The sequence below is a fragment of the Benincasa hispida genome, chromosome 11 (assembly GCF_009727055.1).
Source record: "Benincasa hispida cultivar B227 chromosome 11, ASM972705v1, whole genome shotgun sequence".
NCBI classification, from domain to species: Eukaryota; Viridiplantae; Streptophyta; class Magnoliopsida; order Cucurbitales; family Cucurbitaceae; genus Benincasa; species Benincasa hispida.
The window spans coordinates 47467802-47495137 of record NC_052359.1 but is presented as its reverse complement, the minus strand read 5'-3'; the positions used below and the strand labels follow the sequence as shown (position 1 = coordinate 47495137).

At 33.3% G+C, this 27336-nt stretch overlaps 2 protein-coding genes across 2 annotated transcripts; one reads left to right on the top strand and one right to left on the bottom strand.

Moving 5' to 3' along the window:
• Positions 1-37: 37 nt before the first annotated feature.
• LOC120090956 (deoxynucleoside triphosphate triphosphohydrolase SAMHD1 homolog) lies at positions 38-12586 on the bottom strand. The gene is made up of 20 exons (XM_039048684.1): positions 12195-12586; positions 12027-12064; positions 11757-11779; positions 11162-11268; positions 11003-11054; positions 10698-10782; positions 10410-10500; positions 10158-10196; positions 9973-10040; positions 9835-9897; positions 9667-9722; positions 9512-9585; positions 9137-9229; positions 8946-9047; positions 8741-8821; positions 8556-8647; positions 8426-8441; positions 4381-4491; positions 3332-4295; positions 38-433 (listed from the first exon to the last, which is right to left on the bottom strand). Exons 1-19 carry the CDS (start codon positions 12315-12317, stop codon positions 4194-4196), a joined length of 1416 nt encoding a protein of 471 aa, XP_038904612.1. The 5' UTR covers positions 12318-12586; the 3' UTR covers positions 38-433; positions 3332-4193.
• Positions 12587-25655: 13069 nt separating this feature from the next.
• Positions 25656-27125, top strand: LOC120091228 (photosystem I assembly factor PSA3, chloroplastic). The gene is made up of 3 exons (XM_039049153.1): positions 25656-26050; positions 26398-26562; positions 26681-27125. Exons 1-3 carry the CDS (start codon positions 25682-25684, stop codon positions 26999-27001), a joined length of 855 nt encoding a protein of 284 aa, XP_038905081.1. The 5' UTR covers positions 25656-25681; the 3' UTR covers positions 27002-27125.
• The last annotated feature ends 211 nt before the right edge of the window (positions 27126-27336 follow it).

The following is a 27336-nucleotide window of genomic DNA, read 5'->3' as shown; positions in this document are numbered from 1 at the left end:
TTTGGGTTACTGGAATGATGGGTTTGTTCGTTGTGTCTGTGGATTATTACTGGGTTCGATGAGAGAGAGAGAGAGTGAGAGAGAGAGGGGGGGAGGGAGAAGGAAAAAAGAAAGAGAAAATTAATAATAGTGTGCACAAGAAAAGTACAAGTAGAGAGAGAGGAGTGTGATTGGTTTCTACTCTGTTTTCCTCTCTCCATCATCCATGTGGGCACATGGATTTTGCCTGAAGAAGACGTGTGTTTTTTCAATCCCACATCTATGTCTCTCTTTGCCTTCAGAAACGCTTATATACACACTCGATTCTTTCTCCTCCTCCTCTTCTTCTTCTTCTTCTGGGGAAACAGTCAAATATTATAGCTTTTTTCTGTCTTCTTCTATGGTTCCCTTTTTCTTTTCTTTTTAGCTCTGTTTTCTAGAAGCGCACCTGCACCTGCAAAAACAGTTAAAATGGAAGTTATGGAATTGATGATTTTTTTTAATTTGGTTGTGTAGATTTACGAGGGAAGGAGAAAAAAATAATAATAATTAAGGATGTGTTTGACTTGTTTTAATTTTGGGTTTGTGTACGAGAATGAACCGTAAAAATCTTCATTTTTTTAATTCATATTCGTTTTGATCTCTTATCAGTCTTTGTTACGTTGGTTAGAAATTATAGATTAAATTATAAATGCACTTTTAAATTTAAAAAATTATTTCAAATGATAAAACTGTTGAAAATATTTACAAGATATAATAAAATTTTAGAACTATTAATGATAAATATCAACGTCTATCATTGATAGTTCTAAAATTTTACTATAATTTTATAAATATTTTGATTTATTTTTTATATTTAAAAACAGTCCATTAAATTTTGTCATTTCACCCAAAAATATCCTTTCAAAATAAGAATAATATTGTAACTTTTGAAAGTTTATATTATAATAATTTTTTAGAGAAAAGTCAAGTTTAGATTATAATATCTTTTAAGAGAGTTAAAGTTATGACTTTAGTTTCTATTCCTATACTTTCGATTAGAGTGTCTATTAAACTAATTAATATCACAAATAACCTTTATAGTATTAAAGTGATACAAACAAAATAGCTAGACCCTTTTATTACAAGTTAAAATATAATTTTTGGTTGTTTTATTTTAATTCACATACTTTTAAATATCCAAATTTAGTTTAATAAATCCCAAAAGTTAGTTCCTATGTTACTCTATTATTAAATTTTCCAAAAAGAAAAACACACATGCACACAATCTCCTTCCTATTTTTTTGGTAAAAGTTAGTATAAAGAGTTGGGTATAGGAATTTTAACCTACAACTATATCTAAAGAGAAGGATTACAAAACAATTCCCGTTAGTTATAAATTTTGAAAACATGTTTTTGAATAAAAAAAATATTATTATTATTTTAACGAATTTGATAGAAATTAACATCAAACAATAAATAATTATTTTAACGAATTTGATAGAAATTAACATCAAACAATAAATAAGAACTAATTTTAATATGTACTGGAATTACATTGACTAAATTTAAACTAGACATTTTAAAACATATAGACTAAACCAAAGTAAAAAGATAAAAAGGGCTTTTTAACATATATTCTAATAACGAAAAGATAACCAATATATTAATATAATTACATTGTTGATTTTTTTTTTTTAGTACAATTGTTGATTTATGTAAGAATAAATCTTCTGTCAGTTTCTGGTGTCCCCTTTAAATTCCATTTATAAAACTTTAGTTAGGTGGCCAAACAATCAATGCATATTATACTATCAATTTCCTATTAATGATTTAAGAATCTATAGCTTCCAATGTTTGTGGTGAGACACAGTCCCACTGGCTCTAAGCCTCCAATAATAATGAAAAGGAGAAATGTTATAACATATCTTCAAACGAAAATTAGTATTTTGTCTAGTACCTTTTTGAGAAAAGGAACAAAAGAATGTTATTGTAATGACTTGAGTGACCTATGAATTTTCATTCAAAGAATAACAGGACATTGAAATCGAAATTTAAAACAATGAATAAGAAAGATGCTGTTCCAGTGGGGAGCAATATGATGCTCTTCAATTAATATATACACACACAAACTTAGAATCTGCACCCTTCAATATACTCTCTATTCAACTTCCCAGTTCCCACTTCCTCTCCACCGTACAGAAGTTCTAAGTATCTTTCTATCATTTATTCCAAATACAAAAACTTGTAGTTTTGTATTTATTTAATTCTTAAACTTTCAAAATTATTAAGGTATAAATGTAGTTTCTAAATTCTCATATTTTTTTTAATAAATCCACAAATTTATTAACACAATTGAAAGTAGTTTCATTAGACAAAATTTAAATTTATACCTAATTGATATTTTGAATTTGTTAGAAACCTATTAAAAACTTTTGAGTCCAAGGACAAAAACAAAACAAACCTTGAAGTTCAAAAACCAATCTTGTAATTTAACCTTGATTCCAAAACATTTTTGCTACTTTAAAAGGATAAACAAATGGAATAGTGATATTCAATCTTTGAACCTTGAATTTTTTTTTTTTCCATCTAATCTTCTATTTTGATTCAGTAAATAACTGCAGTTAATACCATCAATTTACACTAATTGGACTAATAATCAATTATTAAATACAATGTGGCATATAGAAAGGGTAGGCAGACCAAAAAGAAGTTCAATTTAAAATGCAGTCAAAATTTTATTTATTTATTTTACTTCATTTCATCCGATAGATCTCCTCCCTTGTACTTCATCATCACATCAATTAATAATCCAATTAGCATGTCATGTCAATATTGAATGGTAAATAGATTAAAACTTATTTGGAATGACTTTTCAAATACTTAAAAATATGTTTTCGAGTGAAAAAAAATGTGTTCTTATTGAAAATCCTTCCAAACAAGCCTAAGTAAATACCAGTAAAGTTCTCGTCAACTAAATTTGTAACTCAACCTTCTCTAAACTTAGAAAAAAAAGTATTTAGTTGCCTTTCACCTAATCAATTAGGATATATTCACATCATAATCTTTTAATTTCAAACCACCTAAATCCTGTCACCACAACTGAGGGGTCTGGACACTGAACAGTAATAAAAAGAAATTAGCAATCACTGCACAAAAATTACCAGAAGCCCCAGTTTGGAATGATTTTTCAAGTGCTTAAAAAAGTATTTTTAAGAAATTTTAAGCATTAAAGTCATTCCACCCAGCCCTAAGTCATGTTTAAATGAAGCTAAGGAAGGAAAAAGACCCGTGAAGCCTAACCTTTTTTGACTTCAAGAGGGCACTGAAAGAGAAGAAAATTAAAGGGGATGGGGAGAGTCACGGGGCTTACCTGTTTTCTGTGGGTTGGACTTTGATGGATGGTTGAGATTTTAGGTGCCTCATGAATTTCCCAAGCATCCAGATTCAGATTCACCCTTTTCCACAAACCTGCAAGTTCTTCAAACTCCAAATACCTTAGTCTTTACATTACATTACAACAGTACAAAATGGAAGCAAAGTCAGATTTTATATCGATAGCTTTTCTATGGGGAAACTATACAATTTGACAATCTAATAACAAAAGTAACTGATCAAACTCAGCGCTACACGATTATCTAAGATGCATTTTCTATTCTATTACTTCTTTCACACTTTCCCATTAAATATTAAAACAAAGTCTGAGAATCTAGAATATAAAACAAATTCAAGTGGTGTCACAAAGCCCAAGTACTAAAACTGTTCAAACTTTAAGGCTCACAATTCCGAACCATTGTGTAGAATGCTAATATGGATCTGTATTGACATGACGTTATAGAACTGTATTTGACAATAGAAACAGGTCAAAGTATGATAAGATGTACAATACTGAATTCAGAAAGACAGATATGCAAATAAAACCTTGTCAAAGGTAAAACGAATCATCACAAACTAAAAGCTGCCGGGCAACATTAGGAATTACGCAGGCTCAAAATCTTCAGCATTTGTCGCAAAAGGTTTAACAAAACTTGCTGACCAAAAATCTTTTTGTGGCGGGATCCTCCAGCTAAACCAGCTCGAAATCAGTAAGGCATGTCATGTACAAAAATTCCTCATGAATCTAGCTTCCAGGAGAAGTCAAAATCATAAATCTATAATGGTACGTCTGTGTGATGTTATATTGAAACATTGTCCCATTCTGTGAAAGAATATAAGTAATATCAACAACAGGAACATCAAATGCGCCGTTTCTTCTTATCTGGAGTTGCATGTACTTGTGTTTTAATCCCATACGTCTTCAACTGAAAGTTTTCAAATGCTTCTGAGATGGCTTCTACCTGTAAAATTACATGGAAAAGTATTGCAGTTTGGAAACAGAAGCAAAAACATGATCGCAATAATCTTGCATCGAAGTATACAGACCAGCTCAGGTTTCTTGGAATACACCCTCACAATCATATCTTCATATGATGTTGGCAGTAAATGGCTTATGCGATCATCCGAAATCTTGAATTTATCATTGCTTTCATAATCCTGAAAAACAGAACTGAACCTAACATAATACTGCAAATAGATAGATGACAAAACAAAAGACCATGGCAAATAGATTTTTCTTATGAGAAAACATGTTTTTCTGTGAAGATGCAATTTCAACTAAATAAAATTTCTTGAACAATATTACGCACGAAATAATGTATGATTTGTATAGTGGGATTAAGAAAATCTCATGCCTCAACTAAATAGCTACTGCACATACTTATTTCTAACTCCTCTCTATTTTACAAATTTTCTTTGGTTTCTCCCCTCTGCTATGTTCACATTCCGCTAACCAATACGAATAACTAATTGGGTGTCGAAGTTGCTTTCATGATGTTGAGGTTGACAGGAGTTGAGATGTGAATTGGATATATGAATGTTGTTTGAATTTTTTTAAGTTACAAAGAGTCAAACAGCAAAACTTTGTAAGAATTACTTGAATTCAGTAATATAATTGGGGCACGCGCTTAAAAAGGGCAACATTTACAGATTAATTTGAGTTTAAAACACAAAAGAACAAGGACAAGTCCAGTTGCATGTAATATGGCATGACAAAGATTTCGAAGCAAGAAATTTTGCTACTAGTGAACAATAATCCTCCCCAATCAATGTTCATCATCGACTATATTTGGTGTAATTAGAAGCTTTATCTTTGAAGGATAGTTAATTTAATAGTTGTTTGTTGTGAATTGATTGTTGTTTTAAATTTGCTAGTTTTGTTTGCAATTCTGTTACGTAAACAAAACCTATACTCTATTATGTAAACCCTAAACCATATCCTTTGTCTTCCTATAAATAAAGTTTCTCTCCCACAATGGGGGAAAAGATTCATTTTGATACAAAAAAATCAGATTCAAAAGTGGTATCAAAGCACTCCAAGAATCCAGACTGATGATGGGAAAAGGGGCTGCTTACCCAAGAGAAGGAGACATTCAAGCACAAGACCAAGAGGTGGAAGAAACCCCCACCCTCTCTCCAAGAAAGACAACAGTACGCTTGCTGTCTGTTGAAGATTCGTTAGAGGGAATTTACGAATCATTGAATATCTTCAAGAAACGGTGGCCACGATTGTGAGAAAGTTGGATGCTTTGACGGCACCAAATTAACATGAGGAAGATACCCTGACATTCAATCAAGTGTGGGAGAGAAGGGGTAGATGTGGTGCTGGACAGCCAAGAAATATTCAATTTCAGCAAGAAATTCATCAAGAAGAGCCTCCAAGATTGAATAGTCAGCTCCAAGAAAATCTAAAAAGACGTTTGAATAGGCAAGAAAGGCAGCAAAAATTCCAAGATTGGGATTCTTCGCGTGAGAGTGACCAAAGAGAAGAGTTTTATGCTCCAAGAAGAGAGAGACGGAAGATATGAAGCTAGAGGTGAACAGCATGATTACAAAATGAAGATTGACTTATCCTTTTATAATGGTAAGCGTGCATCGAAACGTTTCTTGATTAGATCAAGAACATCGAGAATTTTTTCGATTACATGGGCACACCGAATCACAAGAAGGCACAACTAATAGCATTCAAGTTGAAAGGGGGAGCTTCCGCTTGGTGGGATCAATTGAAAGTCAATCAGCAAAGACAAGGCAAGAGGCCTATCAGAACGTGGGAAAAAATGAAGAGACTGATGAAAGAAAGGTTCCTTCCTCCTAATTACGAGCAAACATTGTATGATCAATATCAAAATTGCAAACAAGGCCCATGGACAGTAGTAGATTTTGTAGAAGAGTTTCATCACTACGGAGCGAGAACTAATATGGTCGAGAACGAGCAACACCTAATTGCACGGTTCATTGGAGGGTTGAGAATGGACATCAAAGATAAAGTAAAGCTTCAACAATTCCATTTATTAGCTGATGTGATTTCTTTCGCTGAAACGGTGGAGGAACTCAATAAAATTCACTCCAAGAAAGCTTCAAGAAATACCTTGTGGGATGCATCCACAAGTAGGAGAGTGAATTCTTCAAATAAAATCATGAACCAACCAGCATTAGCACCACCCTAAAGAAAAGGAAAAAGAAAACCCTGAAGGAACCATGGAGAAGAACATCGAAGCAGCAAACAAAAAGAAGTCCCAAACCCTTACAACCGGCCTTCACTGGGCAAATGCTTTCAATGTGGCCAAGCTGACCATTTGTCCAATGAGTGCCCTCAAAGGAAGAGGGTAGCTTACATGGAAGATGAAGAAGAAATCCTAACTAAAAATAGTGACGAAGTTGAAGAAGCTGAATTCATTGAACCTGATGATGGTGAGAGGGTATTTTGTGTTCTCCAAAGGGTGCTAATTGCTCCTAAAGGAAACCCCAACCCTCAACGACATTGTTTTTTCAAAACAAGATGTACAATCAATGGGAAGGTGTGCAACGTAATTATAGACCAGGAAATAGTAAGAACTTCGTCTCCAAGAAACTAGTGACAGCCTTGAACCTCAAGGTAGAAGTTCATCCAAGCCCTTACAAGATCGGTTGGGTGAAGAAAAGTGGCGAGGCACTAGTGAAATTTGCACCATTCCTTTGTCAATTGGCAGCAGTTATAAAGACCAATACCAAATAATATGCGATGTGTTAGAAATGAATGTATGTCACATATTGCTAGGAAGACCATGGCAATATAAAATACTTACAAATTCCATTGGATGGGGGCAGTAGTTATAAAGACCAATACCAAATAGTATGTGATGTGTTAGAAATGAATGTATGTCACATTTTGCTGGGAAGACCATGGCAATATAAAATACTTACAAATTCCATTGGATGGGCAAGCAAGTGGTGTTACTCAAGAATAAGGAAGAGTAAATTCAAAGAAAAAAGACAGCAGCCATTTGTTTACTACAGTCAATGGTCAGATTTTGATGGAGGAAAGGGAGGCTGATATTCTAGGACTTCTTGGCGAGAAGTCCAAAGAAACTCAAGAAAATGAAGTTCCTCCAGAAGTGCAAAGATTGTTTGAGGAATTCCCTCAACTTAGAGAGGAGCCTAAGGGACTACATCCATCACGAGACATCTAACATCATATTGATCTAATTCCAGGAGCTATACTACTAAATTTACCTCATTATAGGATGAGTCCTAAGGAGTATGAAATCCTTCATCAACACATTGAGGAGTTACTCAAAAAAGGGCATATTCAACCAAGCTTGAGCCCTTGTGCAGTGCCAACCCTACTTACACCAAAAAAGAATGGTAGTTGGAGGATGTACATGAATAGTAGAGCTATCAATTGAATCATAGTGAAATATCGCTTCCCGATGCCTCGAATAAGTGATTTGCTTGACCAACTTCGAGGAGCCTTAATATTCTCAAAAGTGGACATGAAGAGTGAATACCACCAGATTCGAATAAGGCCGAGGGATTAATGGAATAATGCATTTAAGCCCTACTTCTCATTCACAGACCGACGGCCAAACCAAGTTACCGCATTGAGTTTCTTTGTGACCTACATATTAATCCAATATTCAACGTTGGTGATCTCAAACCTTATTTTGCTCCTGATGACTTCCAATTGGCATCCTAATTGTCATCCTCAAGGATGAGTCTGATTTTAGAGGAGTGAAATATGGTATAATTAGAAGCTTTATCTTTGAAGGATAGTTAGTTTAATAATTGTTTGTTATGAATTGATTGTTGTGTTAAATTTGTTAGTTTTGTTTGTAATTATGTTATGTAAATAGAACCTATACTCTGTTTTCCTATAAATAAAGGTTTCCCTCCCCTCAATGGAGGAAGAGATTCATTTTAATAAAAAATTTAGATTTGGTTTGACACCAATATTAAAGGTCCAAGGTATAGATATCATGTTATCTCACCTATAATATTAATATTTGAATATTGAGTAACAAGGATTCACATAAAAAGCCTATAATAATAAGCTCTGAAAATATCTAATTTGACAGGTAAGAAGGTTCAAAGGGTTAATGAGTGAGTAGTGTACCTTGAAGAAATGAATCCTGGAAATTAAACATGCACAAGAAGAGAGAACAGATTAGCAACAACCAATGTATCACAATTACCACGTGAGAATGATTCCAACCCCCCGAAAAAAAAAATTATTCTTTCTCAACCTTTCAAGAGGATTATTTCTACCACGCGTCAAGTCAATCCTAACATTGCTGACAGCAACGTCCTCCTCTTGTAGCAGCACTCCACCATTTTTCTAAACAACGATATCATAAACAAGCTATAATTCAGACTCTACTTTGTTAACCCAACAAACGTGTGTACACTAAAAACATGTATGAGAAAAAACCTGAGAACAAACAATATCTTTAGCTGTTACATCCTTGAAGTATTCCAGTTTGTCTTTCGGGACAGCATATTCATTACAGAACTGGAAAAGCGGCAAAATTCAACAGTGTTAGCTTCAATTTGAACACATTTGCACAAATCTACAGTGTTTTGCATTTATCAACATTGAAGCACTGAAGAAATGGTGAAAAAGAAATGATTGGAACCTGGTAGAGATTTCTTCTGCGGATTCGCAAAATCAGATCTCTAGATTCCTTTAGTTCTTCGTTGGAGGCTGTCTCAATTGTTTTAACAACAGAATCATCTAACTGCATTTTAGAGAATAAGGGACACGGTAAACAATGAACACAGAAAAACTATCGTGCGCATGAGAACTCTGATAAGTAGTATTCAAAACCTTCCAATACTGGGATGGATCATGTATGTAAGATGAAAGCTCAAGATAATCATTTGCCTTCAACAGAGCATCAATTACCATAAGCTCAATAGCCTGCATATGCAGAAGAAATATATATATATATATTACTAGTTTTTCAGAATTTAATTCTACTGTTAATTCTTATCCTATATAAACTAGTTCTTACAAGTTTATCAAAAATAGTATTTCAAAAAAAAAGTTTATCAAAAATAGAAATTAGAGGCAGGAAGTAGAGGATAAATATTGGAAACAGAGAGAGGAATTAGCATAAAGACGAATAATTAATTTGATTGAAGTATTATTCTCAATTGAACTCGCGGAAGGAAAAGAAAGGGCATATTCTTACATTCCTACCTTAACTTTCGGGTGCACATAAACTGTTCGATACAAATCAGCCCGAGTAGTAAACAATTTGTGAATGGTAAGATCTGGAAAATCACAACTCATAAGCTCAAACTTTAAAGTATGACTATAATTGAAATAAACAGATATAAGCTGATGATACTGACAGTCCGTAGCTTTATAGCAAATTTCATCATCTATAACTCGCATAGTCTCCATTAACCTGCATGGCAAGCACAGACTACACATAACAGCCACCTAACAGCAAACTCCACAACCCCCATCCCAAAATAACGAAAATTTAAAAATTAAATGTAAAGATAAGACAGCCATACCTCTCAAACAGAAAGTTGCATCCTAAACCACAAGCCCGGCAATCACGCACGATATAATCAAACCTAAAGTAGATGTAATGTTTAAACTGGAAGACTCAAAAATTGGAAATTAAATTTGAAAAACAAACAACCAATTACTTGTCCACATCAATTCCATTTCGTCCATTTGCAACAATGTCGTACAAGAAACGCTTCTCCCTCGAACCCTATTTATCACACATCACACATAAAATGTACGTGCAGACCATAATATTCATTACCCCAAATTCATCTGAACTTTATCCCAGAAAAGAATTCGCCGAATATAAAAACAAAATTCCTACCTTCGGCCGAGTAAACTCAGAGCTAGATAGTATCATCTCCTGACAAGGTCCATAAGTACAAGTATTAAACTTTAAATCATAAACTTCCGAGTTTCCAAAATATTAAGCATCATAAAGGTAGGCCGGAATTTTTTTTCCTTCTTCTTTTCTTTTTTAATTTAAGCATCTTAGTAACCGATGTAAGAATGATATCCACTGAATAAGAGAAAGAACTATATAATAGTTGGTAAAAACATAACTACATAAGTATACCTTGATTCTTTTTATCATTCCAGAATCAATATCTATGTGGTGTTCATCAACAATATGGTCAACCATCTTAACTGACATAAGTTCATGAGACCTATAATGAAATAATAAATAAAAAAAAAAAAAACAATCAATTACATAACAAGCAAATATAATTACCACAAAACTATGTAGATAAAATAAAATGCCACTCAAGGAATGTATTTTTCCCAAAAAAAATAACAACAACAATAATAACAACAAAAAACAGATTCATAACCAAAGGCGATACATTATGAAGATGTCAATTACCAGTCATAGTCACTCAAAACCTTGGGGAGGAACTCACGCTCAAACAGGTGACTGAAAGGCCCATGGCCCACATCATGCAGAAGGCCTACAAATTAACAAATAAGTAATAAATAAACCAACAGACATCACAAATGACAAATAAATTAGAAGTAGAAATCAATAGATAAGTGAAAACAAACCAACAGATATCACATATGAGAAGTTAGATAACTCAGAAGTAGAAACTAACAAAGAAGTGAAAACAAACCAACAAATATTCCAGATGAGAAGTTAAATAAATTTGAAAAGGTAAGACAAATAACTACCAGCAAGTTTCACCGTTTGGATATCATTGCGATCAATATCAAGCTCTGCTCCCTATAAGATTAAAGGCATAAGCCATCAATAAGAGATGATCGCCTTTGAAACTGCTCCATAAATAAACTACTGAACAAGTAACACAATATCAAATAATTGATTCATACTTGGTAATTTTTAAGCTTTTGAACAGCTTCTCCAGCTAGCCAATACACTCCTAACGAGTGTTCAAATCTAGAATGAACAGCTCCCGGATAGACCATATGTGTCACACCTGAACGTGTACAAACTTGATTGTAAGCACATGAAATGAAATTAATAGTATACATTGAATAGCACTAAAATTTATCCCTAAAATACTTGAGCAGGAGCTTGTGGTGAAACAGTCAAGAAAAATCTTAAAAACAAACTCTTCATTCCTCACCATGTCACAGAGACACGAAGTCAAAGTTTCTCGGTGATTCAGTGGTAGCAATCAACAAGTATAAAAGTTCCATGATATAATTATCGTAGACATGTCAATATATAGTCCAAACCAGAAAACGAGCGAAGCACGTGCTCTCATCAGCAATATTTGACTAAACGCCAAATGTGTTCAAATTTCTGATCTGAAACAGCTAGCCACACTTAATTGGCCGACAATACCATATGCAAACCTCTTAAATACACATTCACGCTCGCGAATATAACGACCTCAAATTCCAGGATTAACAAATACGAAACATCATTCACGAAAATGAATAAACGAGGAAGAGTACTCACCAAGCTGCTTCAATTCACGAAGCCTGCAATACAAGAATAAGTCAAATAATCAGACTACAGCTTATAGAGTTTATCTTCAGAACTATCAAACAAGCCATGTCTGAACGGTTTTTTTCATATTCCTTTAGAAAAGAATACACACATTCAATTAAAGAATAAAATAACGAATCATAATACACACAAGCCACTCGATATCCTCCTCCATAGCTAAAGAAACATCTCCATTCCATCGTCTCACAACAACAACAACAACAAAAAACATGAACTCACCTCTGAAACTGCTCGGTATCAATAAATTTCAAAGAGAGCTGCAAAAACAGAACGAAGCTCCGCAAATCAAATTCAAAATCCGAGAACCGCAACATTTTCACAAGAAAACAAAAACACTAGAATTTTTTTTTTTTTCCAGATTACGTATGAAATCCAAAAATACGCTACCGGATCAAGATAAATGTTGCCGTGAACGTTGTCATGGACGTGTTTAGAGCAGCGGATATCCTGAGAGGAATTAAAGTTGCGAACCGGAGCGAGCAACAGTTCGTCGTTGAAAGAGGCACCCATACCGCCGGCAAAAAGGAATTCCTCGAACTTCAACCGACGAAAGAGATTGAGAAAACGAAGCGAGATAGAAATATATACGACGAAAATTGGAGAGAGAGAGATGGAAGATGAAATGAATGGCGTTCTTGTTCGTTACGAAGAAGAGGAAGAAGAAGAGGAAGAGGGAGACATTTGATTTTTGGGTGTTAGCAGAGAAATGAAGTCCAGAAAGGGAGTAGTGGAGAGAAAGTGCCGCCAAAAGACGTGGCGATTAAATGGTGTAATTTACAATCAAAGCCAAAGGGAGAGCATTTTTTTGTTTTTTGTTTTTTTTTTATTTTTTAAAAAATAATAATTAAAAGACCCACACGCTACACGCATTTCAGGCGCTTTTTCGTTGAGGGATGTTGTTTAATTTCCAATGGTTTTAAAGTTGATAATAAGTATTATGCCAGTTGAGTTATTTTTATTTTGACGGATTTAATATTTTTTTAAGTAGTCTCTAGATTTCTTTAGGTCCCTAAATTTCAACGTGATATACTTTTATCCATAAATCTAATATAAATCCTAAGATCTAAAATGCATTTTTCCTATTTAAATTTAATGTTATTTTTTAACTTATATTTTGGTGTATTTGACTTTAAAAGGGAATATTTAAATTTAAACTTTTAGGAATCTATACTTTTAGATAATTATTTAAATTTTATATGAATAAGGAATATTATTTTGTTTTCAAGTTTAATTTTATATTTGTCGCATCTCCTAATTTGTAGTATTAAGCTTACTTTGACAACATGTTGGTATGATATAAAAGAATCTAACCTAATTTAAATAAAATATTAATCGGATAAGTCGAAAGAAAAAAAAACAAAAAATGAATTAGATTACCTCCAATTATGTCAAAGTAAGTTTAGCTCAAAAATAATTGAAGTCGAAAACTCAATCTCACATCCTACAATTTGCATTAAAAAAGTTAAATCAAACTCAATGAAAAAAAAAACATGTCCAATTAATTAGATTGAACAATAATTTATTAAGATAATTGACTAAAACACATAGGTCACTTTCTTTCTTTTCTATCCTCTAACAAATGGGTCGCTTTTATTATTAAGTTAGTGAATGTCATAGATTCCTCTAAATAAAGTCATCATATCTTACCAGTAATTGTTATTTACCTTTTACTTTGAGATCAAAGGTATTGATGCATGCCATAAAAGGCACGTTTTTAGGCTTTTTTTTATACTTTTACTCAGAAAAATAGACTCTTAGTATTTTCCCCTAAATTTAGTCTTATTTAGTTAAAATAAGGTTAAAAGTTGTTATTTACTAATTTTGGGGTGATTTTGTGAACTTTGACAAGTGATTTTAACGAGATTGGAGATTTTTGTTTAATGTGGCCGCATTGCCAAACTTCACATGGGCTGCATCACTAAACCCTAATTTTCTATAATTCAACCCAATTAGGGGTGATTGCAATTTTCTCGAAACCCCACGGAGCTTGGATTTCAACTCTCCTCAATCGATTTAGGGCCTATAGAAGGAGTGGAGGCTCTTCATTTCGAACAACTCTTCAACGACGACTCCACCACGTTTTTTTCCATAATTCTGCCATTTTAGTCAGCCCCTTTGGGTGTTTTCTCAACTTCTCAAGTAGTGGTCTTAAAAACAATAGTTCCTCTGAGGTGTAATCACTCTAGGTCATCTCATCCCATGAAACCGTGCGGTGAGAGAAGGTTCATCCTTGAGAAAGGAGAACCAACCTAGGGAAAGACTAGGAATTTGAGGATTTATCCCAAGGCATATTAGAATTGTATTTACCACCATTATTCTTTCACTTATTGCTTGTAATCTTCTTTATTTTCTTCACCTATCAAACACTATCGTGCAGTTATGGTTTTTTATTTGATAAAGTTTATTATTTTATCATTAGTCATGAGCTAAATCCTCCTAAGGGTTCAAAAATATGGAAGCCCTACGATGACTTAAGTAATATTGTACTTTATATCACTTTGTTTAATGCATTCTCTTTGTTGATTTTAAAGATAAAATTGGTAAGTTAAACTGATCATTTAATTTAGCAATCTAGTGAAACTTTAATTCTGAGAAGGTTAGAGTGTAAAAGAATGTCACAAAAGGATATAGGACTACGAGTCTAGAAATAGAATTGTCACCCCCCTTTAGAAATAAGGGGCACCATAGGATAAAGAAACTGAACTTGAATTAATCTAAGACCCAGCTAACCATGGAAACATTAGGCATTAGTTGCTTAGATCTCCTAAAGGAATTTGGCACAAGATCGAATAGGAGTCAATTTTTATCCATGCGTAACTCGCTGCTCTAGTATGATCCGACTACATCACTTAAGGCATAACATTCAAAAGGCTGAATCATTGTTTGCCCCCATTCATCCATCATTGTTTATTTTTATTACATTACTCCCTTACTTATTACAATATAAACTTTTCATTAGTTACCTTAGTCTAGGCTTTCCGACTTAAAGAATGTCACAACAAAGAAAACCCTAGATCTTAATGCAAATTGGGATAAATCATGAAAATTGTTGTTAAAGAAGTGATTTTGAATAATTTAGGACTAATAAATATCGTAATTTTTGTTAGCTAATTGGGCTATTTGGTCTTTAGCCTAATAGGTTATAGAATTATGTAATTTTCATAATCTTTTTTAATTCAATGATAAATTTACCCTAATGAACCCATTTCCCAAGAACTTTTACATAGAGAATTTCAAATTTAATCTTGTGCTCAATTGTGCCCGTCTCACATTAATCAAATCTTGCATGTTTCTTTCTTTTAATTTCTTAACAAACCAACAACCTCTCTCCTTTATTCAAGGAATTCTTAAATTGAGATAATTAGTCATTAGGTTCCCTAAGGTTCGACCCCGGATTTATCGCTTATGCTACTAGTTAGTATGAGAAGTAAGTTTGATGAATTACAAATTTTATTTGCTTAGGTTAGGGATTTAAGAGTGACATTAGATTCCACCTAACACTAGGATAAACATTTATCATACATCATATTTAATATAATTGTTATATTATAAGGTGCACGATATTATAAGCATACACATGCATCATATTGAATGTTAGTGTTATATTATATGATTGCATACATCATTAACATATCCATGCATCATACTATAGTATAAAAGTTATATTATATGGTTGAATGATGGATGTGTTTTATTTCCATTATCTTATAATAGAAGTATCATATTATGTATGAAAATGAAATTACAATGAGCAGGACATTACTTAGTAAATATAAATGTTATATTTAATTAATGTCGTTAGGTACATGATTATAGGTTTTATTTATTTCATTAATTTTTAAGTGTTACAAGTTTGATGATTAGAATTAAAATTTATAATCAAGAGTTGCATGCAAACATAGGTTTCAATTAATTTTAAATAGTTTAAAATTAATTCCCATAGACTTATGTTAAAATATTTCTAATATGATTAGAAATAGGTTAATCTTTTATTTTCTTTTTAATAGGATTAAATTAGAAATAATAACATATTAAATTTATAAAATAATTGTTTATAGACCTTTGTCTAAGGAAGATTCTATCTAAGGTTGGGGTATTTAAGCTAACGGGAACGGAAGACCCCTACATGGGAATCAACCTAGAAGGTGAATTAGACAAGTATTTTATAAGCATGCAATAAATGATTTAGTTTATTAAAGTGTGTAATGAACAAAATTATATACTGTTAAACTATCTAATATAAAAGTTATATTGGGCCAAATTAACAATACACTTAGATAAATTATTAGCCGGATTTACCTAAGTAACGAACCCTAGATTTAAAACACTTAGTGGGAGGAAAATGATGTATATAATAAGTCAATTTTCTTTCACATTCTCCCTAAAAGTTCACACCGTGAGATCTATGCCCGTTTTCATGACGTTGTTTGCTTGTGTCCCCCTAAGGAAGGTGTTTGCATAGGTCAATTATTGGTGTTTGTACCCTAAAGTTTTGTGTCCTGTAGTTTGTAAACAACTTTGTACGAACATTTGTGATGTATAATATAAATGATATTTACTTCACTACTTGACTTTGCACATTTAAATGTTTTTTATTTTACCACAAACCAATAAACTTAATATCTCTGGTTGTCTTTATGTAACTTAAGCATGTATGTAGTGACATACAAGTGGATCATGTCTTAAGTGACAACAAAAATAGTCTGTAGTATATGGATATAGGAGGAAAACCTTATCCTGATAACACTACGGACGTGGTCTGTTTTGTGGAATTGTTGCAAATGTTGTGACTTGTCACAGATGGTCTGATCCTGATCATTCGTGTGGTGGACATGCGAGCAGGGGCGTCCTATACAAAGAGTTTGTATAAGACTTGACCTCGAAGTGTTAATGTATTGTCATATAACTCCGTTCATGACTGAGACTTCACTTCACTAGGATGACCATAGGTAACATGACCTCAATCCTGAGTGAGTTGGGAACTCCTGCCATTGAGGGCGGTTCTTTGATTTGTATAAGTGCGAGTTGGGAGCTGGGAACTCAGCTTCACAAGATAGAGTTCACTCCTTCCCTAAAGTAAGGGTAAGTAGATAGATTGCTCTCTTAAGGGCTAATCCTGGAGCTTGAACGATGTGGCGCCTGTCTCTTATACACATCTAGATGTGTATAAGAGACAGGATAGATTGCTCTCTTAAGGGCTAATCCTGGAGCTTGAACGATGTGGCGCCACACACCTTCTCATGGCCCGAGAGGTGTTCACACATAGTAGGAGTATGTTGTATTGTTCATTAGAGAGATCAGTGGTACTTAAGAAGGAAGATGTAATTACAGGGAAAAAATGGTAAATTGGCCTGTTATAATTACAAGCATCTGTGAAGGGTCATCGTACTGATGATTGGTTATATCCAATGGACATAGAAATATATCTATAGCAAGAAAAGCTCAACTGTCGGTTTTTAGTAGAATGCCTGGTAGTTAACGGATGGTAGATATCGTGACTAAAGAGTTTAGTCAGTTATTCACGTACCATTGGAGCTTCGAGCCATAGGTCCATAAGGTCACATTGGTAGCTTGGATACAAGTTGAGAGTCAGTTTTTGGATCAGTTTGAAATGTTTAAATTGACAAGAGGGAGTTCGATTATATATGATATAATTGAACGAGTTAATTAAATATGATATAATTAACTTTATGTATGAGATATATTAATTTGGAGGAAATTGAATATAAATATGATTTATATCTAGTAGAGGAAAATATTGTAATTAATGTATGATATTAATTTATATGTTATGAATATGATGAGATCACATTCATTCGACGGTTATAAAGGAAATGAGACGACGTCTCTTCTGTTTTAAATAACGGATGAGTGTATTGAAAGATCACATTGAGATGCATAAATAGTTGATGATGTATTGAGCATGGAGGCGCGGACATGTATTAAAGTGAGTGTCATCGTTTAGAAAATCAGTGTCTATACAATAGTGTCTGCACGATCGCTTACATATACGATATTGCTAAGCGATCGCTTACCGATTACACTTTCGTGCACTATTAACTAAACAATTGTCTACCTTTTCCTAAGCGATCGTTTAGCTCCCAATATTTACTAAACAATTGTATAGACGATTGCTTAGTTTTTCCTACGCAGTCGTTTAGACAATCGCTTACTTTTTCCTACACGATCGTATACTTCACCTAAACGATCAAGCATCTTGTCTATACGATAAACGACCTTATCTCCCACCTGCTTGATCGTTGTGTGCGGTCTCTCTTCCTCTTTCCTTCTACCAAATCCGAACAAAGCCCACACTTTGGATTCTCACTCCAAGAATACTGAGGGTTCTAAGTGGTGGTGTCTTCTCTGTTTCCTTCTGTTCGAGTGGTGATTGTTCGAGGTAGACGGTTAGGTTTTAGACTCGCTGTGAAGAAGAAATCTTCATCTGGTATGATCTCTTGATCTCTTTAGCATTATGAATGCATATTAGTATGTTTTGAATGTATATGTGGTAATTCTTTCATAAGGAATTTGAAAGATCCGCTTCCACTCGTAGGTACTCTTGAATAAGAGTTTCTTCAATATCAATGTGAATGAAGAAAGTGTTTACAGTAAGTGAGAGAGGGACGTGTGTCAACACATGCCATTAGGGTTGGCAACGGGGTCGGGCCAAGGCGGGGGAAAGTCCCCTGGCCTCGGCCTCGTGGGGAAAAATTCCCCCATCCCTGCCACCGTCTCCACCATTTGAAGACAGGGACGGGGGCGGGGATTCCTTATTGGGGAAATGGGGTCCCCGCGGGGATTCCCCTACTAATTCCCCATGGAGAATCCCATATTAGATCCCCGTAGGGATTCCCCATTTTTTTTCTTTTAATTTTTTAAGTTTGGGCTTGACTTTTGGGCTTAAATTTAAAATTTATATATTCAATATTGGGCTCACAACACTTTAAGTCTATAGTATACCTTATAAACATATATATAAATAAGTTATTTTATATATTATAAATATATATTTTTAAAATATTAAAAATATAACTATATAAAATCGGGGTCGGGGTCAGGGCGAGGATACCATCCCCGTCCCTGCCCCATCCCCAGAAGGAGTCCCAAAAAAATTCCCCGATTTGACCCCATCCCTAGTCAAACCGAGGATTCCCTGCCCCGATCGGGGCAGGGCCCCACGGGAAATTTTGCCAACCCTATATCCCATGGTATCCTTCATTAGTTTGTAGTACAATTTCATGTTTGGCCTCGTGGCACCATTTGCTTGTGTCCCCTTAAAGAAAGTATTTGCATGAAATTTTACTCAAACTCCAGTAATGGATAGGATTGCTTTAGCTCTTGTCCTGATTAGTTTTTTCCTATGGTTGGCTCATTGGGCGAAACTCTAGAATCTAAAATGAAAGGTTATACTTTCAAGAAATTATTAAGCAAGTTAATGATTTCTTGACCGAACAATGATGACTACTCATTATAGGAATAAGAGTTATTTTAGTATAATGATTGGTTGAGAATGTCTCAATTCAGTGAAGGGGTGTCTATCCACCTTACGGTGACTTTTATCTTAACTCACTGAAACATCATTGCAAAATTAGATGTCAGATAGGTTACATTAAAATTTTGTTGAATTTGATTGGTTTTTAATGGGTAATACGTATAACTAATATAAATAATTTGTATTATTTTCAACAAACTTCATTATGGCTAGCGCTACAATTAACCTTTTAAGTGCTGATAAGTTAACTGATGATAACTACATGATTTGAAAAAAACACGATCAATACTGTGCTACCATCGATGACCTAAGAGTTCTTCTACTTGGGGAGTGTCCTTAGGCCCCATCTCAAAATGCAGATCGAAATATTCTTGATGCATACGAAATATGGGTAAAGGCAAATGAGAAGGCCGAAGTGTACATTCTTGCCTACTTGTCTAAATTTTTGGCAAATAATCATGAATCCATGGTTACTGCATGCGAGATTATGGATTCACTGCAAGTGATGTTTGGACAACCATCCTCACAGTTCAAACATGATGCTTTGAAGTTCATCTTCAATGCTCATATGAAAGAGGAGACATCTGTTAGAGGACACGTTTTCAACATGATGGTCCATTTTAACATAGGTGGAATGAACAGGGCCGTCATCGATAAGGCCAGTCAGGTTAGCTTTATTTTGGAGATTCTGCCAGAGAGTTTCCTCTAATTCCATAGTAACACTGTTATGATCATGCTACTACAACCTGACCACCCTCCTCAATGAACTACAAACTTATCAATCTTTGATGAAAGTTAAGAAATAGAAGGGGTGGACAAATGTTGCCACTTCCTCCAAGAAATTCCATAGAGGACCTCTGGAACAAAGCACACTGCTTCATTTGTGTTGTATTTCTGTCACTCCATCACCATTCCCATAACTCAACGCATCACCTTCACACACTCACATTCAATGCATCATATCCCCACTATCACTTTCACCATTCACCTTCATTCACTCTTACCATCTCTTGTAATTAATGAAGGAACTTTTATACAGGAGTCCCTATGAGCGAAAGCGGATCTTTCCAATTCATTATGACAGAATTTCCACATATTCATTCAAGCATATAGATATGTATTCACAATGCTGAATTATTGACATGCTTAAATGATCAATAAATAAGAGACCGAGAGATCATACCAGTTGAAGACTTTTCTTCATAACAAATCTCGCTTTTGCTGGAACGCCAAGCTATCGTTTAGCAACACCCAATCGTCTACCACGAACAATCTTCGCACGAACAGAAGGAAACAAGGATGACACCACCACTCGAAACCCTCAGTATTCTCGGAGTGAGAATCTAAATGATGGGCTTTGTTCGGATTTGGTAGAGGGGATAAGGTAAAGAGATCGTATACAACGATCAAGCAAGTGGGAGAAAGACTTCGTCTATCATATAGACAAAATGTTTGATCGTTTAGGTGCAGTATACGATCGTGTAGGAAAAGGTAAACGATCATGTAGAAAAAACTAAGTGATCATCTATACGATCGTTTAGTAAAGTTTGGGCGCTAAACGGTCGTTTAGTAAAAGATAAGTGATCGTTTAGTACAAGGCACGCGCGGGTGTAAATGTTAAGCGATCATTTTGCACTATCGTATAGACTCTGATTTTAGCAAGCAATGACACACATAAAACGCTATCTCATCCAATGCTTAACACACCTTCAGCTATTTAAGCGTCTCAAAGCATTCTTCATCTTACTCATCCGTTACGAAAACAGAAAAGATGCCGACCAATTATCCTATAACTGTCCAATTAATAAATAATAAATATAATCACATTATATTCATAACCTATGTTTTAATATCATATATTAACCATAGTATTTTTTCTCCACTAGATATAAATCATATTTATATCTAATTTCCTTCAAATTAATGTATCTCATACATAAAGTCAATTATTTCATATATAATTAACTAGTTTAATTATATCATATATAATCGAACTCACTCTTATCAATTTGAACATTTCAAATGGACCCAAAAACTGATTCTCAACTTGTATCCAAGCTACCAAGGGGACATTATGGACCTATGGCTCAAAGCTCCAAGAGTACGTGAGTAACTGACCAAACTCTTTAACCACGATATCCACCATTCGTTAACTGCCAGACATTCCACTAAAGACTGACAACTGAATTCTTCTTACCATAGATATATTTCTATGTCCATGGGATATAACCAATCATCAGTACGATGACCTAAGAAGCATAGACACAACTATGGATACATGATACGGATACGATACGATACGACGATACGTTAATTTCTAAAAAACTAATATACGGATACGTTGAAGATACGTATTATATATACATATAATGTCTAATTAATTGCTATAATACATATTTTAAGTTAGATTAGAATAGATTCAAGAAAAGAGTGAAAACTTAATAAAAAAAAATCTAGTAACATCGAGTGATTGTTGAGTGATTAAAGTAGACGGTAGGAAAGAAGTAGAAGATGAAGATTGAATAATGAAGTTGAGAATGAAGGAGGTGTGAACCATGATTTAAATAGTGAGAGAAAAGGGAAAAATGAAGATTTAATTACATTTTGGATTTTTTTTTTAATTTGCTATGTTTTATCATTTTTAATTTATTTTGTTTTGAACTTCTTAATTTAAGTGGACTTTTATGTTTGAAAGTAATTTTAAAATGGTTGAAATCACTTTTGTCATTTTCAAAATCATCGTGAAACATGTTTAATTCTTCAAAACTAATTTTGATAATATGAAAATTGCATTTAAAAGTGTAAAATTGAAAATTAAGTTAATTTTGAGTAATTAAAATTGTGTTTTCAAGTGATTTTAAATATGAAAAAAGTGATTTTTGATGATTTTAAAATCATTCCTAAATATGCACTAAAATAAAATGGGTGGTAGGTTGGGCTTTTTAAATGGTTTGGCTTAAATTTGAAACAAAAAATTGATCCATGTATCCCCTTCACGTATCTAGAAGCAGGTACGCATATCTAAAAATTAAAATTAAAAATAAAAATAAAAAGATAAGATACTTCAAATCACGTATCTGCCACGTATCTAGATGTATCCGTACCTGATACCAATTCTCTACAAAATTAGAAGTATCTATGCTCCCTAGACGATGACCCTTCACAGATGCTCGTAAGTACAGTTGGGCCAATTTACCATTTTATCCCTGTAGTTACATCTTACTCCTAAATTACCACTGGTCCCTTTAATAAACAATACAACATAGTCCTACTATGTGTGAACACCTCTCGGGCCATGAGAAGGTGGGTGGCGCCACATAGTTCAAGCCCCAGGATCAACCTTTAAAGGAGCAATCTATCTACTTACCTCTGCTTCGGGGAAGGAGTGAACTCCATCTTGTGAAGTTGAGTTCCCAGCTCTCAAATCAGACGAATCCCCAAAGTAGTAGGTTTGAGTCGGTGCTCTGGCCACTCGCACCCTGCAAATCAAAGGACCACCCTCAATGGCAGGAGTTCCTAACTCACTCAGGATTGAGGTCATGTTACCTATGGTCATCCCAGTGAAGTGAAGTCTCTGTCATGAACGGAGTTATATGACGAGACGTTAACACTTCGTGATCAGGTCTTATACAAATTCTTTGTATAGGACGTCCCTGCTCGCATATCTCCTACACGAATGATCAAGATCAGACCACCTGTGACAAGTCACAACACTTGTAACTATTCCATAAAGCGGGCCGCGTCCGTAGTGTTACCAAAATAAGGTTTCCCTCCCATATCCATATATTACAGACCATTTTGGTTATCACTTAAGACATGATCCACTTGTATGTCACTACATACATGCTTACATAAAGACAATTAGAGATATTAGATTTATTGGTTCGTGGTAAAGCAAATAAAACATCTAAATGTGCAAAGTTAAGAAGTGAAGTAAATATCATTTATTATATATCACAAGCGTTCCTATAAAAAAATGTTTACAAACTACAGGACACAAGATTTTAGGGCATCAACCCCAACAATTAATTCATTAATTTAATTGTACATATACTTACTACATGCATTCAATTGATCAACCTATGTCTACGCCCATTTCAATCTTTTAGTACAACATTTATTTTCAGTACAAAGTCCCTGTGTTCGACCTTGGTTCTCACCAAGATACCTTTATTAAGTTTATACTTGGGCTTAATTTAGGAAAACTTCTAGGAAGTAGAGCACATTATTCTTTATCAAATATTCAATGCCACAATAACTAAATATATTTTCAAACACATTTTGAAAAAATCGTTTAAATTAGAATTTAATTTCCGAATCTACTACCAAACCCAAATATGAAAACATGAAATACAACTATGTTTTCTTTGAATCCGTTATTTTCAAAATTTTGTTTTCAGATTACCTACCAAACAACCCCTAAAATATCCAAATCACAAATGGATATTTTAAATCTCAAACAACAAAAATCAAATTATTTAAAGGGTAATTATTTTAAATGACAAAACTATTGGAAATTTCTTTAAAAAATCTGCTGAAAATATTTTAAAACATAGAAAAATATTATTGTCTATCACTGATAGACAGTGGTGAACACTAATGAACATCTATCAATGATATTTTGCTATATTTGTAAATAAGTTGGCTCATTTTCCTATATTTAAAAATAACCATTATTAAAATCTCAAATTTAATTTAATTTTTAAAACAATAGAAAATCATTAATTTAAATCTCAATTGTTCTTGTTTTGTTCTTTTAAATAAATAAATTAGGTCCCATTTGATAACCATTTGGTTTTTGGTTTTGAAAATTAAGCATATATCATCCACATTTCTTACAATGATTTGCATCTTTCTTAAGTACAATGATTGAATTCCTAGCCAAATTCCAAATTCCAAAAACAATTTTTTGAAAGCTATTTTTTTAGTTCTCAAAATTTGGCTTAGTTTTTCAAAAAAAATTAGTGAAAAGTAGATGATAAAAAAAGAAATTTGGTGGTGAAAGTAGTGTCCATAGGCTTAATTTTTAAAAATAAAACCAAAAACAAAAAATAAAATAATAACCTAACGGACCTTAAATTTTAATTACAGAGTTAAATTTATAACTAATTTTTTATATGATTAATCCTACTAGGCCATATGAATTGAAAAAGAAATTACACATAGTTTCCAACAAAATGAAATAATCAATCCATCAAAATTATATAAATTTAAATGTTCAATTCAAGCATATCCATTATCTTGATTATTAAAAAATAAATTTTGAAATTTAAATATAATCATAACATAATAACTATTATTATAATAAATTAAAAAAGAGCCGGAGGACGGGGAACCCTGTCCTCATTTGGCTTAGAGGGAAAAAAAAAATTTCCTCTCCTCCCTCCCATTGTTCTTTGTCTAAATAGGAAATCTCCACATGAGATGATCATCTCTAATTTAACCTGTGTTTGATAAATTAATTTTTTGGACAAATTGCAAAAATCACACCTAAAGTATAGTAATAATTGCAATTATATCCTTAAACTTTCAATTTTAAAAATTGAACCCTCTAAGTTATACTAGTGTTAAAATTGAACCCTTAAACATATGTAATTGTATAATTGTATAAGTTTAAGAGTTCAATTTTTACATTTGTGGGTCTAATTTCTACAAATATTGTAAGCTCATGCTCAAGAGTCCAATCTTAACACTTCTAGAAGTTTGGAGACTCAATTTTTATAATTGAAAGTATGGGAGTGTAAATGTAATTACCATCATACTTTATGTGTGGTTTTTTTACAATTTCCCCTTAATTTTCTTTAAAAAAATTTACATAAAATTAGTTTTGAATTTTTTGATTTGCAAAATCTATTTTATCATAGCTTTCGAAACTAATTGCTCCAAACATTAAATGTCTATTTAAACACTTCTAAATTGTTTAAACATATATATAATTTAAATGCTTTATATCTTTTATTTTCACAACTCAATGTCCAACTTAATCTTATAAATAGTTGTATGGAACAATTTTAAATTTATCTCGATAAATAATATATTTATTTTTAATTCTCCTATTTTTTAGAAAATTATTTTAAACGATAAAACTATTCAAAATATTTATAAATAAGAATAAAATATTATAGTTTATTTGTTCTTTTTTAATATTTGAAAAGAATTTTTTTTCCCTTCTCCGTCGTTTTTTAACAATACAGAAATTTTTGTATCTGTTAATTTTCCAGCCAAATGGCCTATCCAGGTCCAATAAAAATTCACTATTCAGATTTTTACAAAAACTCATTTTTTTTTTAAAAAAAAAATCCAGAAATAAAATCCCAAATCGGATAACATATATAAACGAGAGGGTGAGAATAATTGTTGAGAATCCCAACTCGCAGCCATGTCCGTGACCTCAACTTCCAGTACTTCATCTTCTCTCCACTCCAATCTCAAATCCTTCTTCCTCTCTAAGCCCATTTCGCCTTCTCGGCTCTTTCTCCGGCAAATCTATGGCCGCCGCCGGCAGTCGAATTCGGCCGGCGTGTTGTCCGTTAAAGCTTACATGGAGAATCCGAACTCTCTGTCCGGATTTGCGAATAAGGTGATCGGATCTCTGCCGGTGGTCGGACTGATCGCGAGGATTCTGAGTGACGAAGGCGGCGTCGGCAGCGACATTATTGATTTTGCGGAGTTCCGGAGACGAGTTGGGAAGAAATGTACGATTATGGAATCTAAAGCCTTTTATGAATTTCAAGAAAGAAAAGGCAAGGTAATGCGTCTCTTGATTGCATCGATGGTAAATTTTCAATTTTATGACTAAATTTAAACAAGTGCTGTAATCTTTACCCAGTTAATTTCCACTCATTTTCAATAGAAAATTGTGTGAAATCTTCATTAATTTCGTTAAAATAAAGTTGAGCTTAAACGTAAATTAATTTGCCTAAAAAGAGTTTAGCTCAACTAACATCAATGTATGCTATTTTTTTATTTTCTTTTTTTTTCTTTTTTTTTTTATGAAAGTGAAAGTTTATGATAAAAATTGATACAACTCAATAATTTTAGGAAAAAACGCAAATCATAATGTTTTGTTTAAAGTAGAATATTTGGTTGTGGTAGGCAGGAGAACCTTTGTATGTTCTATTATGTTGTTGGCTGGCAGCTGTTGGAGCTGGTTTGCTTAAATCGGAGGAAATTTTGGAAGGAGTAGCAAGGCTTCGTATTTCAAATGATATTGAATTTGAAGAGGAGACTTTCCTTGCTATGATGAATGAGGCTAGAGAGGTTTGTAGATTATATATTTTCGGTTTAAATATCATTTTAGCCTCTTAACTTTTCGGTTCATTCGTTTTTTGTTCTTAATACAATTGTTACTCTATGGATTTGACGTTCACCTATTTAGAAACGAGAGAAACTAAAAGTTGCTGTTCCGAACATACCAATGGAGGTTCGAGTTGAGAAAGCACTTGATGCCATTTATGTTTGTTCCTTTGGGAGAGATCCAATAGAGGAAGATGATGAGAAACTTCTGGTTATCATGTTGAGTGCTGTTTTTGCATCTGTTAGGGAAACTGAGATTCAAAGGATTGTGAAAGAGAAGGCAATTAGAATTGCTGAAGGCAAGGACATTGCCATTGTTCCTGAGCCACAGCCTTTGTCAAAAGAAGCTATTTTAGCTCAAATGAAGGACCTTCAATTCCTCCAAGAGAAGACTGAGACTTAGCCATAGTTTAGTTTGTTTGTAACTTTGAACTCTTAAAGTTTGTAAGATTTGAATCTTCTGCTCCACAATTCTCTTAATTTAGAAAAATATTGGCGGTTAATTATGATATTAATATTTTAGATTAGAGTAATGTGTTTGATTAAAGTCCAATTAATATAATTTGTTCATGTTGACTTGAACTATACTTACTAACCTTTCAGCTCAATGTTGTAACAACAGAAGTACTCGAATGAAAATAAAAGAAGAAGAGGAGAAAGAACAAACAACACATAAATTATAGTAGTTCAACCTCAAGGTGAGATTTACATCTACTGTGAAAGGTCTCTCAATCTTCT